At 37.1% G+C, this 23,699-nt stretch overlaps 1 protein-coding gene across 1 annotated transcript; it reads right to left on the bottom strand.

The window, feature by feature from the left end:
* Positions 1–3,031: 3,031 nt before the first annotated feature.
* On the bottom strand, positions 3,032–22,787 carry LOC112729858 (uncharacterized). The gene is made up of 5 exons (XM_029291047.1): positions 22,511–22,787; positions 21,730–21,955; positions 3,912–4,890; positions 3,212–3,763; positions 3,032–3,118 (listed from the first exon to the last, which is right to left on the bottom strand). The coding sequence occupies exons 1-5, from the start codon at positions 22,785–22,787 to the stop codon at positions 3,032–3,034; spliced, it is 2,121 nt and encodes a 706-aa protein (XP_029146880.1).
* Between the last annotated feature and the right edge of the window lie 912 nt (positions 22,788–23,699).

Raw genomic sequence — 23,699 nt, 5'->3', positions numbered from 1 at the left:
TTTTATAATTAGGAAAAGATATTATTTAATTTTTAGGAAATATATTTTACATTAATTAGGATTAGATATAAAAGGGAAAAGAATCCGCTATTCGGGTTCCTCTCTTCTCTTCTACCTCATTCTGTAATTTACAGTTTTTCTAAATCCTAGTTTTCTCTCTGAACCATGAGCAACTAAACCTCCACTGTTAATGTTAGGAGCTCTGTCTATTGTATGAATTGATACTATTATTTTTCTATTTTAATTCATGTACTGATTTATATTTCAAGAATTGGTTTCGTTCTTTATCTTATGAATTTGGGTGGAACGGAAGTATGACCCTTGTTCTAATTGAGTTCTTGTATAACTTGGAAAAGCTCTTTACTTGAACAACAGCTTGAAAATAATTTCTCCTAAATTTCTAATTATCTGGACTTAATGGGATACGTGACATATAATCCTCTTATATTTTGGTAATTAGGATTTTTGTGGCATATAAACTAAAATTGAACTTCACCTTCTAATTGGAATTAAGTGACCAATGAATTGGCAGTTGATGAAGGTTAGAGGAGACTAAAAAGGTCTAAGGAATTAAGGTTTAGTCACATATAGTTTGCCATGAATTGAATCTTACATGATTAAAATAGTTAGTTAGAAAAGTCAATCCGGAAGATAGATATCTCTAAAACCTTAACTGTTTTCTCCATATATTTCACAAACCGTTTACTACTTACTTTCTGATATTCTGAATTTACTGTTTATGCTTCTAAACTCTCAAAGCACCATTTTCTGTTTGTCTAACTAAGTAAATCACTTAACCATTGTTACCTAGTCCATCAATCCTCGTGGGATCGACCCTCACTCACCTGAGGTATTACTTGGTACGACCTGGTGCACTTGCCGGTTAGTTTGTGGACTTTAAATTCCGCACCAAGGTTTGGAAGGACCTTGGAGGAAAAGGCATCAACTGGTTAACCAAGCTTTTTAATGAGATTTTAAGGTCAAATAAGATGCCTGATGAGTGGAGAAAGAGCACCTTGGTACCTATCTACAAGAATAAAGGGGATATACAAAGTTGCGAAAACTATAGAGGGGTCAAGCTCATGAGTCATACCATGAAGTTATGGAAAATGGTGATAAAACGGAGGTTGAGAAAAGAGACACAAATAAAAGAGAACCAATTTAGATTTATGCTAGGCAGATCCACCACCGAAGCGATATACCTGTTAAGAAGGATGATGAAGAGGTATCGTAGTAATAAAAAGGATCTAAATATGGTGTTTATTGATTTTGAAAAAGTGTACGATAGAGTATCAAGGAAAGTCTTATGGAAGGTTTTAGAAAAGAGGAGAGTAAAGATCGTATATATTCATGCAATTAAAGACATATATGATGGGGCCACAACTAGTGTGAAGACTCAAGGTGGTGTGACAGAGGAATTTTCTATTGGTATAAGATTACACTAGGGATCATCCTTAAGTCCATACATTTTCACGTTAGTCTTGGAAGTGCTCACAGATCACATCCAAGAGCCTGTGCCATAGTGCATGCTTTTTGCCGATGATATCGTCCTTATGGGAGAGTCAAAGGAAGACCTAAATAAGAAGTTGAACTTATGGAGAGAAGCTCTAAAAGTGTATGGTCTGCGCATAAGCTGTAGCAAGACGGAATATATGGAATGTAAGTTCAGTTTGAGAAAGGAAAACCCTAATATAGAGGTGAAGATTGGAGAAAATATTCTACGAAATGTTAAAAGTTTTAAGTATCTTGGGTGCATCATACAGGATAATGGAGAGATTAAATAGGATGTAAATCATAGGATCCAAGCAGGTTGGTCAAAATGGCGGAGTACATTTGGTTTTATATGTGACAAAAAAGTGTCTTTAAAACTTAAAAGTAAATTCTATCGCACTGCTATAAGACCAACTATACTTTATGGTACGGAGTGTTAGGCGGCCAAAGGGGAGCACGAACATAAGCCGAGTGTGGCAGAGATGAAGATGTTGAGATGGATTAGTGGTCATACGCGATTGGATAAAATAAGGAACAAAGATATAAGAGAGAGAGTTGGAGTAGCACCCATTGTGGAAAAGATAGTAGAATCGTGTCTCAGGTGGTTTGGACATGTGAGAATAAGACCGACAGAACACCCAGTCCGGAGGGTGGATGAGATAGAAGATGGACAAGGGGTGAAAGGCAGAGGAAGACCTAAGAAGACCATTCATGAGGTGGTCAAACGAGATTTACATATAAACGGTCTCTCTGTATACATGATACATGACAGAGCTCAATGGCGTCATTTGATTCATGTAGCCGACCCCACCTAATGGGACAAGGCTTTGTTGTTGTTGTTGTATCTATGTTCAAATGTCTACTAAGTTTAAAAAATCGAGTAAGTTGTCAAATTAGTCCCTAAAAGATCATTCATTCTTTAAATTGGTCTCCGAAAGATTTTTTTAATCAAATTCGTCTTTTAAAGATTTTAAATTAGTCATATTAGTCCTTCCGTCACTTTGTTCGTCAATTGAGTCAAAATTTACTAATGTGACACATTAAATGACACTCCAACACACACCTAGAAGTCTTACTTGACTATTAACATAATAAATTTATGAAATTAGATCAAATCAAAACCTAATTGTAGAGAGAACTTGAGGGATTGAAATCCCTCAATTTGGAGTTGATTTTATCTAATTTCATAAACTAATCATGTAAATAGTCAATTAAGACTTCTAGGTGTGTATTGGAGTGTCACTTAACGTGTCACGTTAGTAAATTTTAACACCATCAACAAATAAAGTGACGGAAGGACTAACATAACTAATTTAAAATCTTTAAGGAACGAATTTGATTAAAAAAATTTTCCAGGGACCAATTTGAAAAACGAGTAATTTTTCAAGGATTAATTTGACCATTTACTCCTAATAAACCTCAATTCAAGGTTAAAAAAGATGCCTATGGAATTAGCTCTTCACTCGAAATCCAAATCATGTACAAGCTCTATATGAGGATAATTTAACATGCCATATGTCCCAAAAACTCACCTAGAAAATCAAGCTCCCTTCCCACACTGCCCAATTGAGATTTGGAGGAGTTCTTTGCTTGATTTGGTTTTCCTGCAACAGAGTCGACGTGGAACCTACGACAGCCAAACGGTGGAGTTTAGGAATTTGCATAAGGTTGGCAATTGCTGATACCATCATATGTAATGAGTAAGAACTTGAAAACATACCACATGCCAATTCTTGCTCAAAGGATGCACCACTACCTGGATCTCTTGCACATTGCGCAAAGGTGGGATGCGAGGAAAGCACAAAATTCTTCTTTTGAAATCGTCTTTATCACCACTCCGAACATATGAGCCCAAAGCAACATTACCTTCTTTTCTAGCATCTTTGAGAAAGAAGAGAACTGGTTTTTTACAAATGGATCTGGATGGGTCCCTAGCATCAAAGTCAAATTCATTCCTTTGACTAATGCCATTCCCAGCAGAGTAAGTTCGTTCCGAGCGCTCCAGCTCACAGGGAGATACAATGTTAGGAAGGACTTGAACTCCATAACCGAGTGAAACTGAGAATGTTAGATGCCGAGAATCGTTGTAACGTATTGAACGCTGCAAGAAGCTTCTGGGATCTGCTCTCATGGCCTTTATAAAAAGTTTTAGGCTATCCAAAGAGCTCAAGCCAGGGTAAAACGGATTTACAGCTTCAACATGATGAATAGACACAAATGGTGCTATCGGGTGAGAGGAGAGCAGACCACGGGCATCACCTCTTATGTCCCACTGAAAGAAGAAAAATCAATCACAGTCAATCACCAATTCTGAGAGTTGAAATGGATTGATGAGAGCCATGTAATAATCTGACCAAGATATTCCTCCCTAGACAATGGAAAAAGAAATAAATTATGATGATAATAGATCAACAAAGTACCTGGTGAAAACCATGCTCCCATGTCAACGGAATTCCAAGCTCAGTAATGCAGGCATGTAAGCGATCATCACTACCATAGAGTTTGGGATACCTCTCTATGCATTCATCAAGAATCTCAGAAAGTTCCTTTGCAAGAGGATAACTTACTGCAATTCTGCCACCACCAAAGGCCATTGAGTGACTAAAGTACGAATTTGTTGAATGGCTCTCCGAGGGGCTACCTATATAAATCATTTCAGAGGAATCATACTTGCTGAGAACATCCACAAGGTTATCCACATTGAAGATGGTATCGTCATCACAGAGGACAAACCAGCGCACATTTAAGAGGCCAAGGTCAAAGCTCTCTTTGACAATGCGAGAAATCCGAAGACCAGAAGGGTGACCAGTGGGATTAGTGTAGTGAAAGTATGAGATGTCTTCAGAAATCATGGTTGGGGGCAATAAATCATCTCCATGTTGTTGAAGTACTTGTTCATCTAGCCAAACATGCCCACGCATGTCATTGGGAGGCCACCATAGTCTAACATATTCTTTTCGTCGTGTCCAAAGTTGAGAAGATCCTGCTATGCCAAACACAATATGTTTAAGTGACAAGCCTTCCTGGTCATCAGTACTGCTACCATTGTGAAGACCTCCCTTGGTTCCATATTGTATAGAAGGTGGAGATTTTACTTTTGAATGGTGATGATGAAAGCAGTTATTCCAGGGAAATAGCGGGAAAGTACTAGTGCATCTTTGGCGCCATTGACGACTTCCAGCTCTAACAGTAGGCAAGGTAGAGAGGCGCAAATTCTTCTCATGGTCATCATAGGATGACATTATTGTTTTCAAAGTTTGAGTCATCATCAGCATCACTCCTATGCGCATGCCTTTCTCCCACCACCAGGGGAGAGAAGGTAAAATGTCCAAAGAATGAAACAATATACGAAGAGTTTCAGATGCAAAAATGAACCCCCAACAAAGCTTTTCACACACCCTACAAAATGCAAACATAAAAAGGACACAGTTACAATTGTACATAGGACAAATCTGCCAGTAGGGACCAAATTGTAAAGTAGGATAAATGAAGATCAAGCATATATTGTAAAAAATTTTATAGGTGCCAAGCTTGGAAAACTCAAACTTAAGAAATGGAACTATTTTCATTAGAGTTCATTTCACCCAATTTATAAACAATGTCTGATAAAGCTATTAAAACACATTTGGAAGGTCAAAAAGGCAGGTCATTCAAACAACCAGAGCACATCACAATCGAGTTCACACCCGTGCACACACAAAGACAGTCTCATACAGCAAGATGAGGGTGTTTTGCAATTGGGCATTTCCTCAAACAAATAGTGTACAACCAAGCAATATTTAGAAATAGAAATGGATGCATCAAAGAACAGTTAAAACAAGTCCATCATTGAAAGAATTTACCTGAGGAAACAAAGCTGAAGTGTGTTTGGGTCTGAGGAGTAAAAGCTGCAGCATCAGATATGTGGTATTAGCTCAAAAATCGAAGAGATCGGTGGTGTTGGGACATAAAGTAGCTAAAAAAAGGAAAGGAAAAATCCCATTTGGTTCTATGTTTCTTCTGCTATGTACTAAATTAAACACAGAAAAAATAAACGTTGATATTATTAATAAATAAACATATATATAGTATGATAGCATATAGTGCAACACAAACATGTATCTGTTTCTGTTTAGAGTAATTTTCAAATATGAAAATACTTGCTTGGTTTAAGTAGTTAGAATGTTAGATAGACGCAGCAGTAAGAAGTAAGTAACTTAAGCACTTAATTAACTCAATGCATCTTCAGCTTAATAGGTTCTCAAACCATTTCAATATATGGTAATCACAGTACTAGAAACTTTAAAGAAAGCGATAGAGGAGGATAATTGTGATCACCTGAATTGAGGGTTGAAGTGTTGTTTAGATGATGAAAGAGTGAAGAGAGAATAAGGATGTGATGAAGTAGCCGTTGGGAAGTAGAAGAAGGAGAGATTAGTTCACAAAAGCGTTCAAAACTTCAAAAGGACAAGAATCTTTCAGTTTCGTGAAACGCTTTAGAGGGGACACGTTTACATACCAAAAATTATGATTCTAAGTTCTAACAAGGATTTTTATTTACTTATTATTTTTTGTTAATTATTTTTAATGTACCATATTAAAGATATGTGAAAAATAGTATACATGAAGTGATATATGGGGCTGCATTTGTTTTTAAAATAAGACACTGAGACAAGGATACAAAGACGCAAAATTGTATTTGATAGATGAGATATAGATAGAGATATTGTGTTCGGAGACATTGAATTAACATATTTTGTGTTCATTTTGATAGAAAAGACACAGAAACACTAACAAAAGATACAATTTATTTTTTATTTTTTTATTATTTTGTTAATTTTTTATAATTATATTTTTTTATTATTATATTTTTCTTCTCAAATTTTTTGAATAAAAAAATAGGATAAATTAGATTTTCATAATTTATTCTAATTTATCATTAAACAAAATACAAGAATACAAAATCTTGTGTTTCTGTCTTTTCAGTATTTTGTCTTGTTCTGTTTTCAAAAACAAATGCGCTATAGCTTATTCGTCAGTAACTCTCTCTCTTCTCTCTTTCTCTTCCGTCCTCAAAACCATTGAACTTCATACCAGAGGTTATACTCAAGAAGCGAAAAAGCAACAAAGCATGAGAGTGCTCCAATTTGCAAGTGAAAGGTATCAGAGAACCAGATAAAAAACAGAACGAAGTAGAAGAAGATGTTAGAGGTTTGTGAGAGTCATGGAGAGTTTCAGAATTTGAGAGAGAGTTCTAGAAATTTGGATAACAGAGTTGAACCCTAAACTGAGCTGTGATCTACTATTTATGCATAGTAAGGGGCTATAACAAACTGATGCCAGCTCACCGTATTCCTAACCACATTTCTAACTGATTGACAGCTCAGATAACAGAACTGGTGCCAAGCCTCTAACTACTAACTGCCTATAGGCTACTCCTAACATCCTCCCTTAACTTGAGGGGTGCTGCTTCCCTGGCATAGCCTCACTAAAATCCTCCTTTGAACTTATGGGAGGTCTTGGTGTGTCTGTGGCAACTCGAAGCTTTGGCCTGAGACTGTGGAACGCTGCATGCGACAGTGGCTTAGTCAGTATATCAGCAAGCTGATCTTGTGAGGGTATGTGAACTACATGAGCTAGTTGCTGCACTACTCTGTTCCGCACAAAGTGTAGATCTATCTCAAAGTGTTTAGATCGACTATGGATAACTGGATTTTGGGTCATTAGTACTGTGCTTAGGTTGTCACAGAACATTGTGGGTGCTGGGTCAGGTTGTAAGAGCATCTCTAGTAGCAACTTTTGCAACCAAATTGTGTTTGTCATAGCATCAGCTAACACCCAAAATTTGGCCTTTGTGATAGACCTTGAGACTATTCACTGCTTCCTACTCGACCAGGTGACTAAATTCTTGCCAAGAAAAACACAGTATCTTGACACAGACTTGCGATCATCAGTGTCTGTAACCCAGTCGGAATCACTGAAAGCCATGTTTCTTAGAGTGTCGCTCTTGTGGATTTGCAATCCCAGATCAATTGTCCCAACCAGGTAGTGAAGAATCCGCTTAACTGCTTTCTAGTGCAGATCTGATGGAGCATGTATGTATTGGGACACCTTGCTGACAGAATAAGCAATCTCAGGTCTGGTAATGGTGGCATATTGAAGCCCCCTACCACAGATCTGTATAATGAGGGATTTTCGAAGGGAGATCCTATGCTTGCTGTGAGCTTGGGACTACTGAGCATAGGAGTCGGCACTAGTTTGGCATTTGGCATGTTGGCTCTCCATAGAAGCTCTTTGATGTATTTGGACTATTTGAGAAGAAGGGAATCCGGCGAGTTCCTGACCACTTCGACCCCAAGAAAGAAGCTCATTTCACTTAGATCTTTGAGGGTGAATACCGCATGCAACTGTTAAATCAAGCTCTCAATTTCAGTGGCGCTAGTACCTGTGACGAGAATGTCATCTACATAGGCCAGGAGATAAGTGGTGGACATCGAGCTGGAACGCTTATGAGCGAATATTTTATACGCTTTTTGGCATTATTTTCATATAGTTTTTAGTATGTTTTATTTAAGTTTTATTATATTTTCATAGGTTTTAGTGTAAAATTCATATTTTTGGATTCTACTATGAGTTTGTGTGTTTTTATGCAATTTTTGGTATTTTTGGCTAAAATTGAGGATGATGGATATTTTGGAAAACGAATTCCAATCACCTAAAACTCACCGGCAAGTGTACAGGGTCGCATCAAGTAGTAAAACTCACTTAGAGTGAGGTCGATCCCACAGGGATTGATGGATCAAGCAACTTTAATGGGTGATTAGTTTAGTCAAGCTAACATTGAAGTGAAATTGGATGAAATGTAGCCAACAGAAAGTAAATGACAAGGAATTTAAATTTGCAGAAAGTAAGTGGCAATATCTTAAAGTGCAAGAAACTTAAATTTCATGAAATGTAAATCAACAGGATGTAGATTGGACAAAAGCTTAAAGAGCAAGAAAAGTAAATTGGCAAAATCTTAAATGACAAGAAATGTAAATTGCATGAAATGTAAAGGGGATTGGGTGCTGGAAATTAAAGAAAGCAATAGATCACGCAACTGGAAATTTAAATTGCAGGAAATGCAAATGTGAAGGAAATTAAATCAAGCTCAATGTGAACAGAAATGTGAAAGTGCAGAATGCAGGAAAGGAGATTTCAGAAAAGTAAACGTAGCAGAAGAGGAAATTAGCAAGAAGACTTAGCTCAATTTTTAATTCTCAAAGAGAAACTAACAATTTCAATGAAATAGTAAAAACAGAAAGGAAGCCAAGAGCTCACTTGCTCTCAAGATCAAAACAGAAAAGAAATTGAAGAGAAATGAAACAGAAAGTAAAATGCAGCTCAATTGCAATAGCTAAAGGAAAGTTGAAGATCTCAGGGGTTAGATGAGACTAGAAAACAAGTCTAGATCTCAAGTCCTTCCTTGATCCAACCAAGAACAAGTGCAAAAGAAGTAGAAGAACAAATTGCAGAAGAAGTAAAGATGAAAACAGTAGAGAAAATTTAATTCCAAACCACAATTCCTTGAATTATGCAGACAAATAAACAGAAAGAGATCTCAATGTGAGATTGAAATAGAATTTCTTCAATTCTCCACCCAAGATCCAAAACAAAGAGTAAAAAGTGTAGAAACAAGAACAAGGAAGAAGAGAGATCAATTCTCCTTCCCAATTCCCCCTAGTGCTCTCTAGTAGAGCTGGCCTCCAAATGCTCTCTATTAGAGCTAACCTTTATGCTCTCTAATGGAGCTTCCCTCCTCTACAAAGATGAAAATGATGCCTTATATAGGCTTTTACAAAATAAAAATGAAAATAAAATGAAAAATAAATTACAATTAAATGAAATTCCTAATCTAATTGATCCTTGTGCCTTTTAGTTAATGGACTTTGCTTGCTTTGGTTTTGAAGAAGAGTGGGTTGATTTGGATTTGGCCTTTTTCAAATCGATGAAGATTTCAATTTAAATGAAATTTTGGTTGAATTTTGGCCCATGGGTGACACTCCCAGTAGAGTGCTCAGCTCTCACCAAGAGCACAGCATTGGTGCTGCCTTAGCCTTCCAATTTGGTGCGTGGCACGGTCCAAGCATCAAAGTAGCACTCCGCTCTCACCAAGAGCGCAGCATCCTTGCTTCCTTGGTGAGGCTCCAGGTTCAAGCCTTGGTGAAATCATTTGGGGAGAAATTTTCCTTGAATTTTCATGAAGAGAGCACGACAATGCTCTCTCCAAGAGCGCAGCGCTCTCCAAGTGAGCGTTACTTTGATGGGCTTCCCTTGGTCTCCCTCTTCGAATCCTGGTGAATGCATTTGTGCCCATTTTTGCTTATTTTTGGTCCTTAAATATGCATTTCACTCGTGCCTCAATTTCATTCCAAATATGGATTTCCATATATCGTTGGAAAGCTCTGAATGTCAGCTTTCCAACGCAACTAGAAGCACATCAATCGGACATCTGTAGCTCAAGTTATAGCCCTTTGAAGGAGGCACGGTCATGCTATGAGCGCCCAAGTTTTAACTTAGCGAAAATTTTGCTTCCAAGCTCATTTTTGCATCACGATAATGCTCTGCTCTTGGCAAGAGCAGAGCTTTGTGTGCTGATTGCCAATCTCCTTTAATTTGGTCATGGGCCACGCTTTTAAAAGCGTGGCCTAAGGCTCCAAAGTGTGCTCCAACTTCAAAGTGTGCCCCAAAATTCTTTTTTTCTTCTTTTTAGCTTATTTTGTGCTCTTTTGCTTCTTTTTCTTCTTATTTCCTACAAAATTTATAAAATCAAAAGATCAAGGAAATATACCACTTAAGCACAAAAGCATTCAATATTTAAGCACAAATCATCAATTTCGTGTATGAAAAAGCATAGAAAAACATGACATGGTGACATGTCATCACAATACTAAACTTAAACCTTGCTTGTCCCTAAGCAAGAAAAGAGTCATGCAATAAAGATTGACAATCAAAGGTAAGAAGAATAGCAACTCAATGTTCATGGTAAGCTAGTTTTCTAAGCATGCTACAATCACAAAAGAAATGTAAATGATTGATGCTTCTATCTAGCTCAATTTATGAAATCTTTTCCTTATAATTTTCCCTTGAAACAAGCTTTTAATTTTCTTATTAGCTTCTCCTCTTGGGTGCTTTGCCCCATGAGTTAATAACAAAGCTACGACTTCTAAATGCTTTGTTTTCAAGTATTACCACTTGATACATAAGCACCACAAGCATTTAATTAGAGGACTTCATTAAGCTCATTTGTTTCTTTTCTTGACTCTCTAATCATTGATGCTCAGAGCCTTGAGCTTTGAGGGAGTGCATTTGCACTTGAGCCTAGCCTTGACTTCTAAGTGTTTTGTTTTTAAGCATTTTACTTGATACATAAACACCACAAGTACTTAACAATTGAATTGTCATTGGTACTCAGAGCCTTCAGCTTTCTCATTCTTTCCCTTTTTCTTTCTTGCTTTATTTGCATTTACTTCCTTCAAGGTTTTCATGATTTCAAAAGATTTCACAAAATGTCCTAGATGAAAACTTCAATTCAATAAAATCTAATGCAATTGAGCAACAATTAACCATACTAGCTTTCCAATACTTGTATGCACATGCTAAATTCTTCTTTAATGACCTTGTTTGTTTATGATCATGATGCTTTATTGCTTTTGAACTCACAAAAATCAAGTTGGTAGTCATAATGCCACAGCAAGATGTTACAAATCAAAATTCAAGCTATGCTTATTCATACCACACATGCATATAGAGAATATAAAGACAATCATGCAATTTAAAGTGCTGGAAACAAAGGAGAGAAAAAGGAACTTTACAACCTTGTAATTTATCTTCTCTATTGTTGTCATTTTCCTCCCATCCTTCCCTTTCCCTTGCCAAACTCAGAATGCTTGTTAATCCTCAAGCAACAATTAGAACAATGGCTATGGGGCTAAGATGGATCATGAATGTCTTACACAATGAAACATTAGTAGCACATGTAAAGCAAGCAAAATTAAAGATAACAATCAAGGCACAAAGGACAGAGACATTGTGATTGCATAGATAAGAAGGTGTGCACAATACATTACATAAAAGATAAGTGGCACACCAAACTTAGTGTGACACTTTCACTTGGAATTGATGCAAGTATCTAGTAGATATTGGAACCAAATTTTGTTGCATAGCAACACCAAACTTAGAATGCAATCCTATGTCACTTTATTTGAACTAAAACTAAACAAAAGGAACTGTTATATGTTAAATACAATCACCAAGCCAAAAATCTGTCATGAATAAAACTCTCTTGGTAATGTATTAACAAACACAGTAAATAAAAGAAAGCATTTAAAACAAGGAAATGACTAAAAACAAAGAGAAAACTAAAATTGTCTAACTAAAAAGAAAGATAACAATGCAAAGAACATTATGATTATGCAAACAAGTGGTGTTGCTGAATGAATTGCATAGAAAAATAAGTGGCACACTAAACTTAGAATCTTAGTGTGACACTTCAATGTAGAATTGATGCAATCATTCAAAGGGATTGAAAACAAATTATTGCAGGGCAACACCAAACTTAGAATGTAATCATATGTCAATTTATTGAATTTAAACAAAGCAAAGAAAGAAAACAAAGCAGAGAAGAGAAATTATACCTACGGTTTACCTGTTCTTCACTTTCTTCCTCTTCTTCTAGTTTGTTAATAGGAATGACCTTAAGGGGGGAGAAGATTCAGCTAGTGTCCCTTGTCTTGGCCTTTCCTCAGCAAGCTTCCTTTTGCAAATGGCTTGATTGATCTTGCTTGCTGGATCAGGGACAGGATTGGTGCTCTTGCTAGTTGCCTTCACTCCTTTGAATTCAAAACTTGGTTGCTGTGTGATTATTGGAGTTTTGTATTCATCCAGAGCCTTTTGAATTGGTGGTTCCATGAACTCTTCCTTCATGTACTTCTCTGCCTCACTTGAGTATAAATTTTCTGGAATGACTTCCTCACTTTTTTGCTCCTCCACTCCTTTCTTTGCACCCAACATTTGACTTAATAGCTTTTTTATTGAGGAGGTTTGTTGATCTTTCCAACATTTCTTCATCTCCTCTTCATATTTTTCAATCACAGATTCAATTGTTGAGAGTTTTTGGGTCAGGGAAGTTTGTGAGAGTTGTGAGTCTTCATGTTCCCTTGTCATCTCAAGTGCAGTTTCATTTTCAACCACTTCATTCTTCATTGAAAGTTCACTTGATACAGTAGCCTCCTCATCTTGCTTTTCCACTTTCTCCCTTGCACTTAACATTTGGTTTACCACCACTTCTATGTTTTTGAATGAATTTTCTTGCTCGTTCTGGGATATCTGTGCCTCCCTCTCATATTTTTCAAACATGGTCTCAAGCTTTGAGAGGTTTTGGTTCATGGAAGTTTGTGTGGGTGGTGAGTTTTGACAGGGGCTTTCTTTTGAAACATGGTCAAGTGATGATATCTTTGGATGAATATCATATGGGGCATTAGAATTCCCTTCCCAGCCACCATTAGAATCACGACTAGCATCATTTTATGGTGGAGGAAAATATCCCATATGATTTTCTTGCTCATCTTGTGTCTCTGAAGCAAATCTCCATGGATTGGAGTGCTTAGAATTTGTATTTTCTTGGTGATATTCCCAGCCACCATTAGAGATTGGTGATGGTGGGTGATATCCCATAAAATTTTGTTTGACCATAAGATGAGTTGAACTCCATTTGTATTTTGTAAAATGCAACATCAATGAAAATTGAAATTCATATCACAGAGAAAGAATTTCTTAGTGAGGCAATAGCTCAAACACCTTGCTATCAACTTAAAACAGAGAACAAAAACAAAGAAAATGATTGATCTAGACTTCTCACCCACTTAATCATTGTTGATCTAAATCAATCCCTGGCAACGGCGCCAAAAACTTGATGGATATTTTGGAAAACGAATTCCAATCACCTAAAACTCACCGGCAAGTGTACCGGGTCGCATCAAGTAGTAAAACTCACTTAGAGTGAGGTCGATCCCACAGGGATTGATGGATCAAGCAACTTTAGTGGGTGATTAGTTTAGTCAAACTAACATTGAAGTAAAATTGGATGAAATGTAGCCAACAGAAAGTAAATGACAAGGAATTTAAATTTGCAGAAAGTAAATGACAATATCTTAAAGAGAAAAAAACTTAAATTTCATGAAATGTAAATCAACAGGATGAAGATTGGACAAAAGCTTAAAGAGCAAGAAAAGTAAATTGGCAAAATCTTAAATGACAAGAAATGTAAATTGTATGAAATGTAAAGGGGATTGGGTGCTGGAAATTAAAGAAAGCAATAGATCACGCAACTGGAAATTTAAATTGCAAGAAATGTAAATGTGCAGGAAATTAAATCAAGCTCAATGTGAACAGAAATGTGAAAGTGCAGAATGCAGGAAAGGAGATTTCAGAAAAGTAAACGTAGCAGACGAGAAAATTAGCAAGAAGACTTAGCTCAATTTTTAATTCTCAAAGAGAAACTAACAATTTCAATGAAATAGTAAAAACAGAAAGGAAGCCAAGAGCTCACTTGCTCTCAAGATCAAAATGGAAAAGAAATTGAAGAGAAATGAAACAGAAAGTAAAATGCAGCTCAATTGCAATAGCTAAAGAAAAGTTGAAGATCTCAGGGGTTGGATGAAACTAGAAAACAAGTCTAGATCTCAAGTCCTTCCTTGATCCAACCAAGAACAAGTGCAAAAGAAGTAGAAGAATAAATTGCAGAAGAAGTAAAGATGAAAAAAGTAGAGAAAATTTAATTCCAAACCACAATTCCTTGAATTATGTAGACAAATAAATAGAAAGAGATCTCAAGGTGAGATTGAAACAGAATTTCTTCAATTCTTCACCCAAGATCCAAAACAAAGAGTAAAAAGTGTAGAAGCAAGAACAAGGAAGAAGAGAGATCAATTCTCCTTCCCAATTCCCCCTAGTGCTCTCTAGTAGAGCTGGCCTCCAAATGCTCTCTATTAGAGCCAACCTTTATGCTCTCTAATGGAACTGCTCTCCTCTACAAAGATGAAAATGATGCCTTATATAGGCTTTTACAAAATGAAAATGAAAATAAAATGAAAAATAAATTACAATTAAATGAAATTCCTAATCTAATTGATCCTTGTGCCTTTTAGTTAATGGGCTTTGCTTGCTTTGGTTTTGAAGAAGAGTGGGTTGATTTGGATTTGGCCTTTTTCAAATCGGTGAAGATTTCAATTTAAATGAAATTTTGGTTGAATTTTGGCCCATGGGTGACACTCCCAGTAGAGTGCTCAGCTCTCACCAAGAGCACAGCATTGGTGCTGCCTTGGCCTTCCAATTTGGTGCGTGGCACGGTCCAAGCATCAAAGTAGTGCTCCGCTCTCACCAAGAGCGCAGCATCCTTGCTTCCTTGGTGAGGCTCCAGGTTCAAGCCTTGGTGAAATCATTTGGGGAGCAATTTTCCTTGAATTTTCATGAAGAAAGCACGACAATGCTCTCTTCAAGAGCGCAGCGCTCTCCAAGTGAGCGTTACTTTGATGGGCTTCCCTTGGTCTCCCTCTTCGAATCCTGGTGAATGCATTTGTGCCCATTTTTGCTTATTTTTGGTCCTTAAATATGCATTTCACTCGTGCCTCAATTTCATGCCAAATATGGATTTCCATATATCGTTGGAAAGCTCTGAATATTAGCTTTCCAACGCAACTAGAAGCACATCAATCGGATATCTGTAGCTCAAGTTATAACCCTTTGAAGGAGGCATGGTCATGCTGTGAGCGCCCAAGTTTTAACTTAGCGAAAATTTTGCTTCCAAGCTCATTTTTGCATCACGATAATGCTCTGCTCTTGGCAAGAGCGGAGCTTTGTGTGCTGATTGCTAATTTGGTCATGGGCCACGCTTTTAAAAGTGTGGCCTAAGGCTCCAAAGTGTGCTCCAACTTCAAAGTGTGTCCCAAAATTCTTCTTTTCTTCTTTTTAGCTTATTTTGTGCTATTTTGCTTCTTTTTCTTCTTATTTCCTACAAAATTTATAAAATCAAAAGATCAAGGAAATATACCACTTAAGCACAAAAGCATTCAATATTTAAGCACAAATCATCAATTTCTTGTATGAAAAAGCATAGAAAAACATGACATGGTGACATGTCATCAGAGGATCTGGAGCAAAAGTCTGATTCAAAGGCAGAGAAAGCACTGCAGATGCTGTTTGGATCTGACCTCCTTACACTCGAAAGAGCTTTTCTAGAGCTACAAAAGTCCAAATAGAGCGTTCTCAACAGCTATGGAAAGCTAACATCCAGGGCTTTCCAGAAATATATAATAGTTTATACTTTATTTCAGAATTGAAGGCCCAAAACTAGCGTTCAACACCAGCCTCCTGCCCTATTCTGGCGTCCAGAGCCCAAAGGAGAAGAGACTAGCGTCCAACGCCCAAAAAGGACCCCCTAGCCAACGTTCAACACCCTAGAGGCCTCCTAACACGTGGATCTCAATCAAGCTCAGCCCAAACACTCACCAAGTGGGCCCCAGAAGTGGATTTTAGCACTAAAAGACTGTTTTACCCTTCCTATGTAGTCCTTAGTCATTAGTTTAGTATTTATTTGAGAACTTTTACAGACTCAAGGGAGGACCTGTCATATTTTCATTTATCATTGTATTTTCTATCAGCATAAGTTTCTAAACCTGCTAGGTTGAGGGGAGGAGCTCTGTTGAGTTTTATGGATTAATAAAGTACTACTATTCTATCTCAATACGTGTTTGATTCTCCATTCTAAGATGTATATCCGTTCTTCATCATTATGAATGCGTTGAACTAGCACAAGGTTAGCTCATTCTACATGGGTTCAGAGTGAGTCTTTCATCGGACAATGATGAATCCCTAGCTTGATCACACATCTCTTAGACGGTTAATCCACGACTTCGTTGGGGACTTCTCGAGACACCAGTTCAGCCGAGGTACGGAGAGATTAGAGTCTTTGTGGAAGAGGCTAGAACCAAAGGCACAACATTCTCTGATCTGGAAGATTCAACCTTGTCTGTGGAGTTTTGAGTAGGATCACTAAGGGGAATGAACTACAGGAGTTTCACCTTCAATCAGACTGGATCCGCACTAACCTCGGGGTTCAGATCTGGAGGAGCATTGGCAGTCTCTTAAGAAGGGCGTCGATCACATACAGCCTGCCATAGAAGAAATCATTCAAAGTTGAAGAAGACAGTAAGACCGGATTGATCCAGAAGAACAAAGCATCTCCAAGTCTTAACCATCTTCATATCACTACGTTCACCATCAACTTAGTAACATTTTATTTATTTTTCTTTTTATGCGAATTAAACAAACAAGAAACTCTTCTATCCGCCTAACTAAGATCTACAAGATAACCATAGCTTGCTTCAAATCACAATCCTCGTGGGATCGACCCTAACTCGCTCAGGTATTACTTGGACGACCCAGTGCACTTGCTGGTTCAGTAGTGCAAAGTGTAATTCCGCGCTACCAAGTTTTTGGTGCCGTTGCCGGGGATTGTTCGAGTTTGGACAACTAACAGATTATCTTGTTGCTTAGATTAGGTAATTTTCTTTTCTTTATAGGTTTAGTTTTATTTTATCCAAGTCTTTTATTTTCTTCTTCTTTTTTTCGAAAAAAATTAAAAAAAATCATAACTTAAAAAAAAAACCTTTTCTTTTCTTTAAACTTTATCTTTAGTTTGAGTCTTTTGTTTGTGTTCTTATTGAATTTTCGAATTTCTTGAGTCTTTTTCTAAAAATTTTCAAAAATAGTGTCCTTTGCATGTCTTGTTTTCTTTGAAATCTTTGAGTTTTGTTCTTGGTATTCTTCTTGATATTCAAAGTGTTCTTGTTTTTCTTCTTGTTTTGATCTTAAAATTTTTAAGTTTGGTGTCTCTTTGTGTTTTTCTTTGCAATTTTGGAATTCTAGGTGTCTTAGATCTAAAAATTTTAAGTTTGGTGTCTTTTGATTGTTTTTCTCTTTCTTCATTAAATTCAAAAATCAAAAAAATAAAATATCTTTTCTTATCTTTATCTCAATTTTCGAAAATTACAACCAATTTTTCAAAATTTAATTTCAAAATCATTATCTTATCTTATCTTAGTATTCAATTTCAAATTCAAATCTTTTAAAAAATCTTATCTTTTTCAAGTGACTATCTTATCTTTTTATCTTTCTTTAGAATTCAAAAATCTTATCTTATCTTATTTCAAATTCAAATTTCAAAATCAAATCTTTTTCAAAAATTAAATTTCAAATCTTATCTTTTTCAAATCTTTTCAAATACTTATCTTATCTTTTCTAATTTCAAATCTTAAATTCAAATCTTTTTAATTTCTATCTTATCTTTTCTAATTTTAAATTTTAAATTCAAATCTTTTCTAATCTTCTATCTTATCTTAATTTCAAATCTTTCTTAATTAGTTAGTTGTTTTCTCTTTCTTTTTTTTAAAACTTCCTAACTAATTCCTCTCTCTTCTATTTTTGAAAATCCTTCTTCTATTTTTGTCTCCTCTTTTTCAAAATTCAACAATTAATTTTCAAAACTTTTTAGTTAATTAACTTTAATTTTTGAATTTAATTAATAAATAAAATAAAAACAAAAATATTTTAATTCTAGTTTCTAATTTTGTTTCTAATTTTCGAATTTTTCTCATCTCTTTATTCGAATTCTTCTCCTCCTTCTTCTATCTTCTATCTTCATTTTTCCTTCTTCTTCACATCTCACTGGAAGTTGATGGGAGGAATACTGTCGGTAAGGAATTTTACAAGATTTTCGCGTTGCAAGTATAGCCCTCAACCGACAAATAATCCGCGAATCAAATTTTGAAGGAATTGGTTGCCATGAGTTCAACCCCAATAAAAGTAACCGAAGTATTCAAACCTCGGGTGCTTCAACGTTGGTTAGAATTCCGGGGTTGCAAGTCATGAGCAAGAAATTAAACTAAAAGACTCAATCAAACAAGAATTCTTAGGATGCAAGAAATTAACTCAATTAGCTAAAGCAAGGTATGAGCAATTTAAACTAATAAGAGGACGAGTAATACAATTCTAATCTAAAACTAACAAGTAACTATGACTAAAATTAAGCAATTGAAATTTTGATTTTCAAATATGAATAATAAAAGTAACTCTTGGCTAGGCATGGGAATTGAGATTGCCATCCTTGTCTACATACCAAATATTGATAATTATGAGGTACCAACCCATTAAGTCTACTTCTCAAAAGCCTTAAGTACATAGTGTCTACTTCTAGGCTTGAAGTATGTCAAATAGGTTTGATCACATCAACCCATAAGTCCCAACCTATCTACTAATTAGATTAGTAGTGGATTAGTGTCAATGGGTATCAAATTGACCACCAAGGGTTCTCAAATCACCAATTCAATGAGGCCCAATAACTCAAAGTCACTCAATTCCCTTAGCTTAGGCCAAGAGGAAAGAAAACTACTCCATAATCAAAGGAAACATTTCATCGAACACATGGTAAGCATTACTAAAAGACATATTCAAAATGCAACTAAATTGAAATTAACAAGTACCCACTAATAATTATCAATGTAAAATCACTCAACAACACAATTAACCATGGAAATCATCAATGTAACATTAACAACTCAAGATCCACAAGATTCGTGAAATGGGTAGAAAATGACAATTGATAAGAAAACATAAAGCTAACACAAGACCTAAACAAAATTATACTAAGGAATTCAAATTAAGTAATCAAAACTAGTAATGCAACAAGATCCAATTCAGAATTCACAAGGGGAGATTAAATCAAACTAGATCTAGAGAGGAACAAGGGTTTCTCTCTCTAGAAAAACAAAAACCCAAAAACTAACTAAAAATTGTGTCTAAGTGTGAATGAATGATCCCCCTTTCCCCTAGCATCCTTGGCTCTTTTCCATGCAGAACTAGCTTGAATTTGGGCCTCTTGAGCCTCAGAAATTGCCAGGCACGATTTTCTTTAATGAGGTCACGTGCAGCTTATCGCGCGTATGCGCCATGCACGCGTGCGCGCTGATTGATTTTGCGATCCATGCGTGCGCGCCATGTACGCGTGCGCGTCGGTGGGGGTTTTCTCCAATTCGTGCGGATGCGCCGAACTTCGCGTGCCGCTTCCAGCTGTCCATATCCACGCGTGCACGCCCATGCTGAGATTTCCAAAATCCAAATCTTCATGTTCCTTCCTATTGTGCATGCTTTCTTTCTCTCTTCTAGGCCATTCTTGCCCTATAAATTCTGAAATCACTCAACAAACACGTCACGGCATCGAATGGTAATAAAAGAGGATCAAAATATAGCAATTCTAAGGCAAAAGAAGCATGTTTTCCATCATGAAGCAATATTAGGAAGAGAACACAAAACCATGCAATTCTTGTGAATAAGTGTGAAAAATATTGACAAACCCCCCCCCCCCAAATTCTACACAATATAAACCATAAAATTGGGGTTTATCAAATCTCCCCACACTTAAACCAAGCATGTCCTCATGCTAAAAATAAAAAGACCAAAGATCATGGTAAGAAAAGGTTTATAAAGTGCAAATTACCTAAATGAATGCATGCAACTAATGTAAAATTATCTATCTACTTGGTCAAGGGTAAATCCATTCTCCAAGAACACATATGAGCATACGGGGCGAAAATGATATGTAGTTCATAAATCTTACCAATTTGAACATCACTATGAAGTGCATATAACTTGCTAGATGAACGCTTGTGAAAGACGGGAACAAGGAGTTGAGCATCGAACCCTCACCGGAAGTGTGTCCGCTCTATTCGCTCAAGTGTATAGGGTTCGTCACTCAATCCTCTCCTAATCATGCTTTCCAAGATTTGTCTTTCATCTAACAATCAACAATTACTTAATGCATGCATAAAAGTATCATGAGGTCTTATTTATGGGTTGTAATGGGGTTAGGGTGAAGGTAAGGACGTATATGGTCAAGTGAGCTTAAAATTCGAATCCTTGATTAACCTAAGTTCTCACTAAACACATAGAACAACCTATACAACTCTAATACAATACCTAGCTACCCATGGGTTTCACTTTTTCGCATACTCATGCATTCTTTTCAATTCACATCCCATATGTATTGTTATTATTACTTTGTCTTGGGACATTTTTGTCCCCTTTCATTGCTTTCTCACTTTTTTTTTTCATATTTTTGTTTCTTCTATTTTTCTATTTCTGTTTCTTACATTCTCATATATACACATACAATTTTTTTTCTTTTTGGTTCCTTTTTTCTTGGGGTTCCATGTACAAAAGTTTCAATGCATATGGTTCAATCATTCAATACATGAGTATGTTCCCAACTCCCAGAATTTCCAATTACAACTACAAATACACACCTTTACATCTACCCAAGTTTCCAAGTACACCCTCCCATTTGAATGATACACACCCTCACTTACCTAAGTTAATCAAGGATCCAAATCTAGGGACATTCATTATTTTTCACTTAGGGTTGTTAATGTGCTCTATTTAAGAACAAAAAGGGGTTATCATGGGCTCAAAATTGGTTAGCAATGGTAGATAAGAGGGTTAAGGCCGTTTGGAAAAAGTGACTATTGAAATGATGGCCTCAATCATGTAAATGTATTCATGCACAAAGTAATGGACATATAGAATCAGACAAAGCAAGGATTACAATCATAGAGAGAGAATAATGTGCACAAGAATGGGAAATAGTGGTTAGAAGATATAACCACACAATAGGCTCAAAACTTACATGCTTGTATTCTTAGCTCAATCACTGTGTTCCAAAATACATTCTTGAAGCAAGTTTACTGCAAAAATTTTTCAAAATTGGTAGGGTACCCCGAAAATGCAGTTTCTTCGGGAAGAAGTCATTATTTTGACCAAGTAACTCTATAGAGACTAACTATCATGCAAAGAATATTTACAAGCAAGACTAACTACACATGCACTGTACTAACTACTAAGTAAAAGATAAATCCATGGGTGTTGAAAGGAGGAGATTGTTACCCATGGATATCGGTCGAACGACCTCCCCACACTTAGAATTTAGCACGGTCCTCCGTGCTACTAACAATGCGCAAAGGGCGGTCGGGATCGGAACCTTCACTACCCCTTTCATCAGAGCTCCCATCACTTGGATTTGAGGTAGACGTGAATATCTCGGGTTCCTCCATGCTAGGGGTAACACAACGCAAGAGCTTCTTGATGTAAGTGTACCGGCGATGGTTGCGCCGCTCATATCTATCAATCTTCCGGTGTAGATCTTCAATCCGTTGATGGGTGGATCTTTGTGGTGGTGGTGACGATGAGGTGGAAGGAATAGTAGGCTGAGGGGCTATGTCAAGGCTTGGGTTGTTCATAGGAAGCTGTAAGTATTTTCCACTTGGGACAACATCGCCCTTAGCCGAAATTATAACCTTCGTGTCCATGGCTTCCCAAGGAATACCCGCAGCAGCAACTAAATCAGATACCAATGCTGGAAATGGCAAATTACCTCGAGCGTGGACTTGACCCATCACTTGCTTGATAAGAAGCGGAATGTTCACCGGTCTCTCTGTGAGAACACACCAAACAAGCAAGGCGAGATCCGCCGTGAAGGACGACTTGTGGGTGCTAGGTAGCACATAGTGGGATAGGATCTGGGTCCAAGCTCTAGCTTCTACAGTGAGGGAATGTACGTCAATGCACTTGGGCCGCATCCGGAGTCGACCTTGGGTCCAAAATGTCTCTGGTTCAGCAATGACTCGAAGAATCGAGTCCCAATCAAACCCAAACTCATCCCGCTGACGTAGACCCTCTTGGTAGCCATCCATGTCACTTGGTAACGGTAGGACATTAAGCACTTGCTGAATAGTCTCTTTTGAAACTGGGACTTGCTTCTGGCGTACGTATACCGATTGAAGAGAGGGGAGATGGTAGTTAGTGTAAAACTCTATCACCCACGAGAGGTTGACCTCCTGTGGTTTTCTAAGAAGAAACTCCCATCCTCGCCGCTCAATGCAGGGCAGAATACAATGAGCAATCTTGTCCGGCGGGACGAGTAGATGCTCGGCATGATAGTTTCTCTCAACCATGGCGGGGAACACAAGTTTATAGAAGCGGTTGGGGAACCTCGAAGAATTCTTTGCCGGTTTGCTCTTTTCTTTTTCATCAATAGGAGCGGGTGCCTTCACCTTCTTAGATAGGCGTTTCGCTCCTAATGTAGGGTGCACCTTGGAGGTTGACTTTTGGGGTGCCCTTTTTGTGGCCGGTTTTCTTGAAGCTTTCTCCTCGCCTTTCTTGGTGGCCATCCTGAAAAAGGGAGGGAAAAAGGAAAACATTAAACCCAAAGAATCATCTCAACAAAAATATGCAAGTGAGAGGTAGTGCCTAAAAGAAATTGTGCAACAAAATGATTATAGAGGTATGGGTCACAACACTTGGCATGGAATGCAAGAGCGAGTAAAGCATGCAATATGGCATGAGAAGAATAATCTCAAGCATCCATAACAAAGAGCAAGTCATGTTCAATGAGTATCTAATTAGCAAGCATAAAGCAAAGTGGACTCAATGCACTTAGAAGATAGCAAGTGAATGAGGAGGAAGCACCAAATTGAAGGTATATAACTAAAATAAACCAAAATGGCATTCGTGCATTTTCTCGAACACTTGGCGTGCAGTTATCAAGCAATGAGCAACAATGAGATACTCAACCAATCAGAGTCCCAAAATGAAATATCAATTATCACACAACATCACCTACTTACAAAGATAATGAAATATAACAAGAAGATCTATCAAAGCAAATTAAAACTCATGTCCAACGTCCATGGAAAATCAAGAAAAGAAGAAAAAATAAACAAGCAAAAGCAAGTAGTATAATCATGCAACTAAAAGAGAAATTACGAGAATCAACAAAAAGAAACATGTAACTAGAAGAAGAGATTATCAAAAGAGAGCAAGAGATGAGATGTAGAAGAAGTAGAACCTTGAGGGGTGTGAAAGAACATGGTGGAGTTTTCTTTTGTGAAAAAAATAATGAGAAAAAGAGACAAGAGATGTAGTGCCACTGGAGGTAGTGGTGGTGGAGTATGGAAGAGGAAGAAGAGAGGAGAGGTGATGGAAGAAGAAGAAGAAAGAAAAGAGGTGAGAAAAAGGGTAGAGACAGGGCGCGCAGGTTTAAAACTGGGTCGCGCAATCGACGCGCGCGCACAGTGCGCTTG

This window comes from Arachis hypogaea, chromosome 12 (assembly GCF_003086295.3).
Source record: "Arachis hypogaea cultivar Tifrunner chromosome 12, arahy.Tifrunner.gnm2.J5K5, whole genome shotgun sequence".
NCBI lineage: Eukaryota > Viridiplantae > Streptophyta > Magnoliopsida > Fabales > Fabaceae > Arachis > Arachis hypogaea.
Note: the sequence above shows the minus strand (reverse complement) of the source record. Positions and strands in the feature narration are given on the sequence as shown.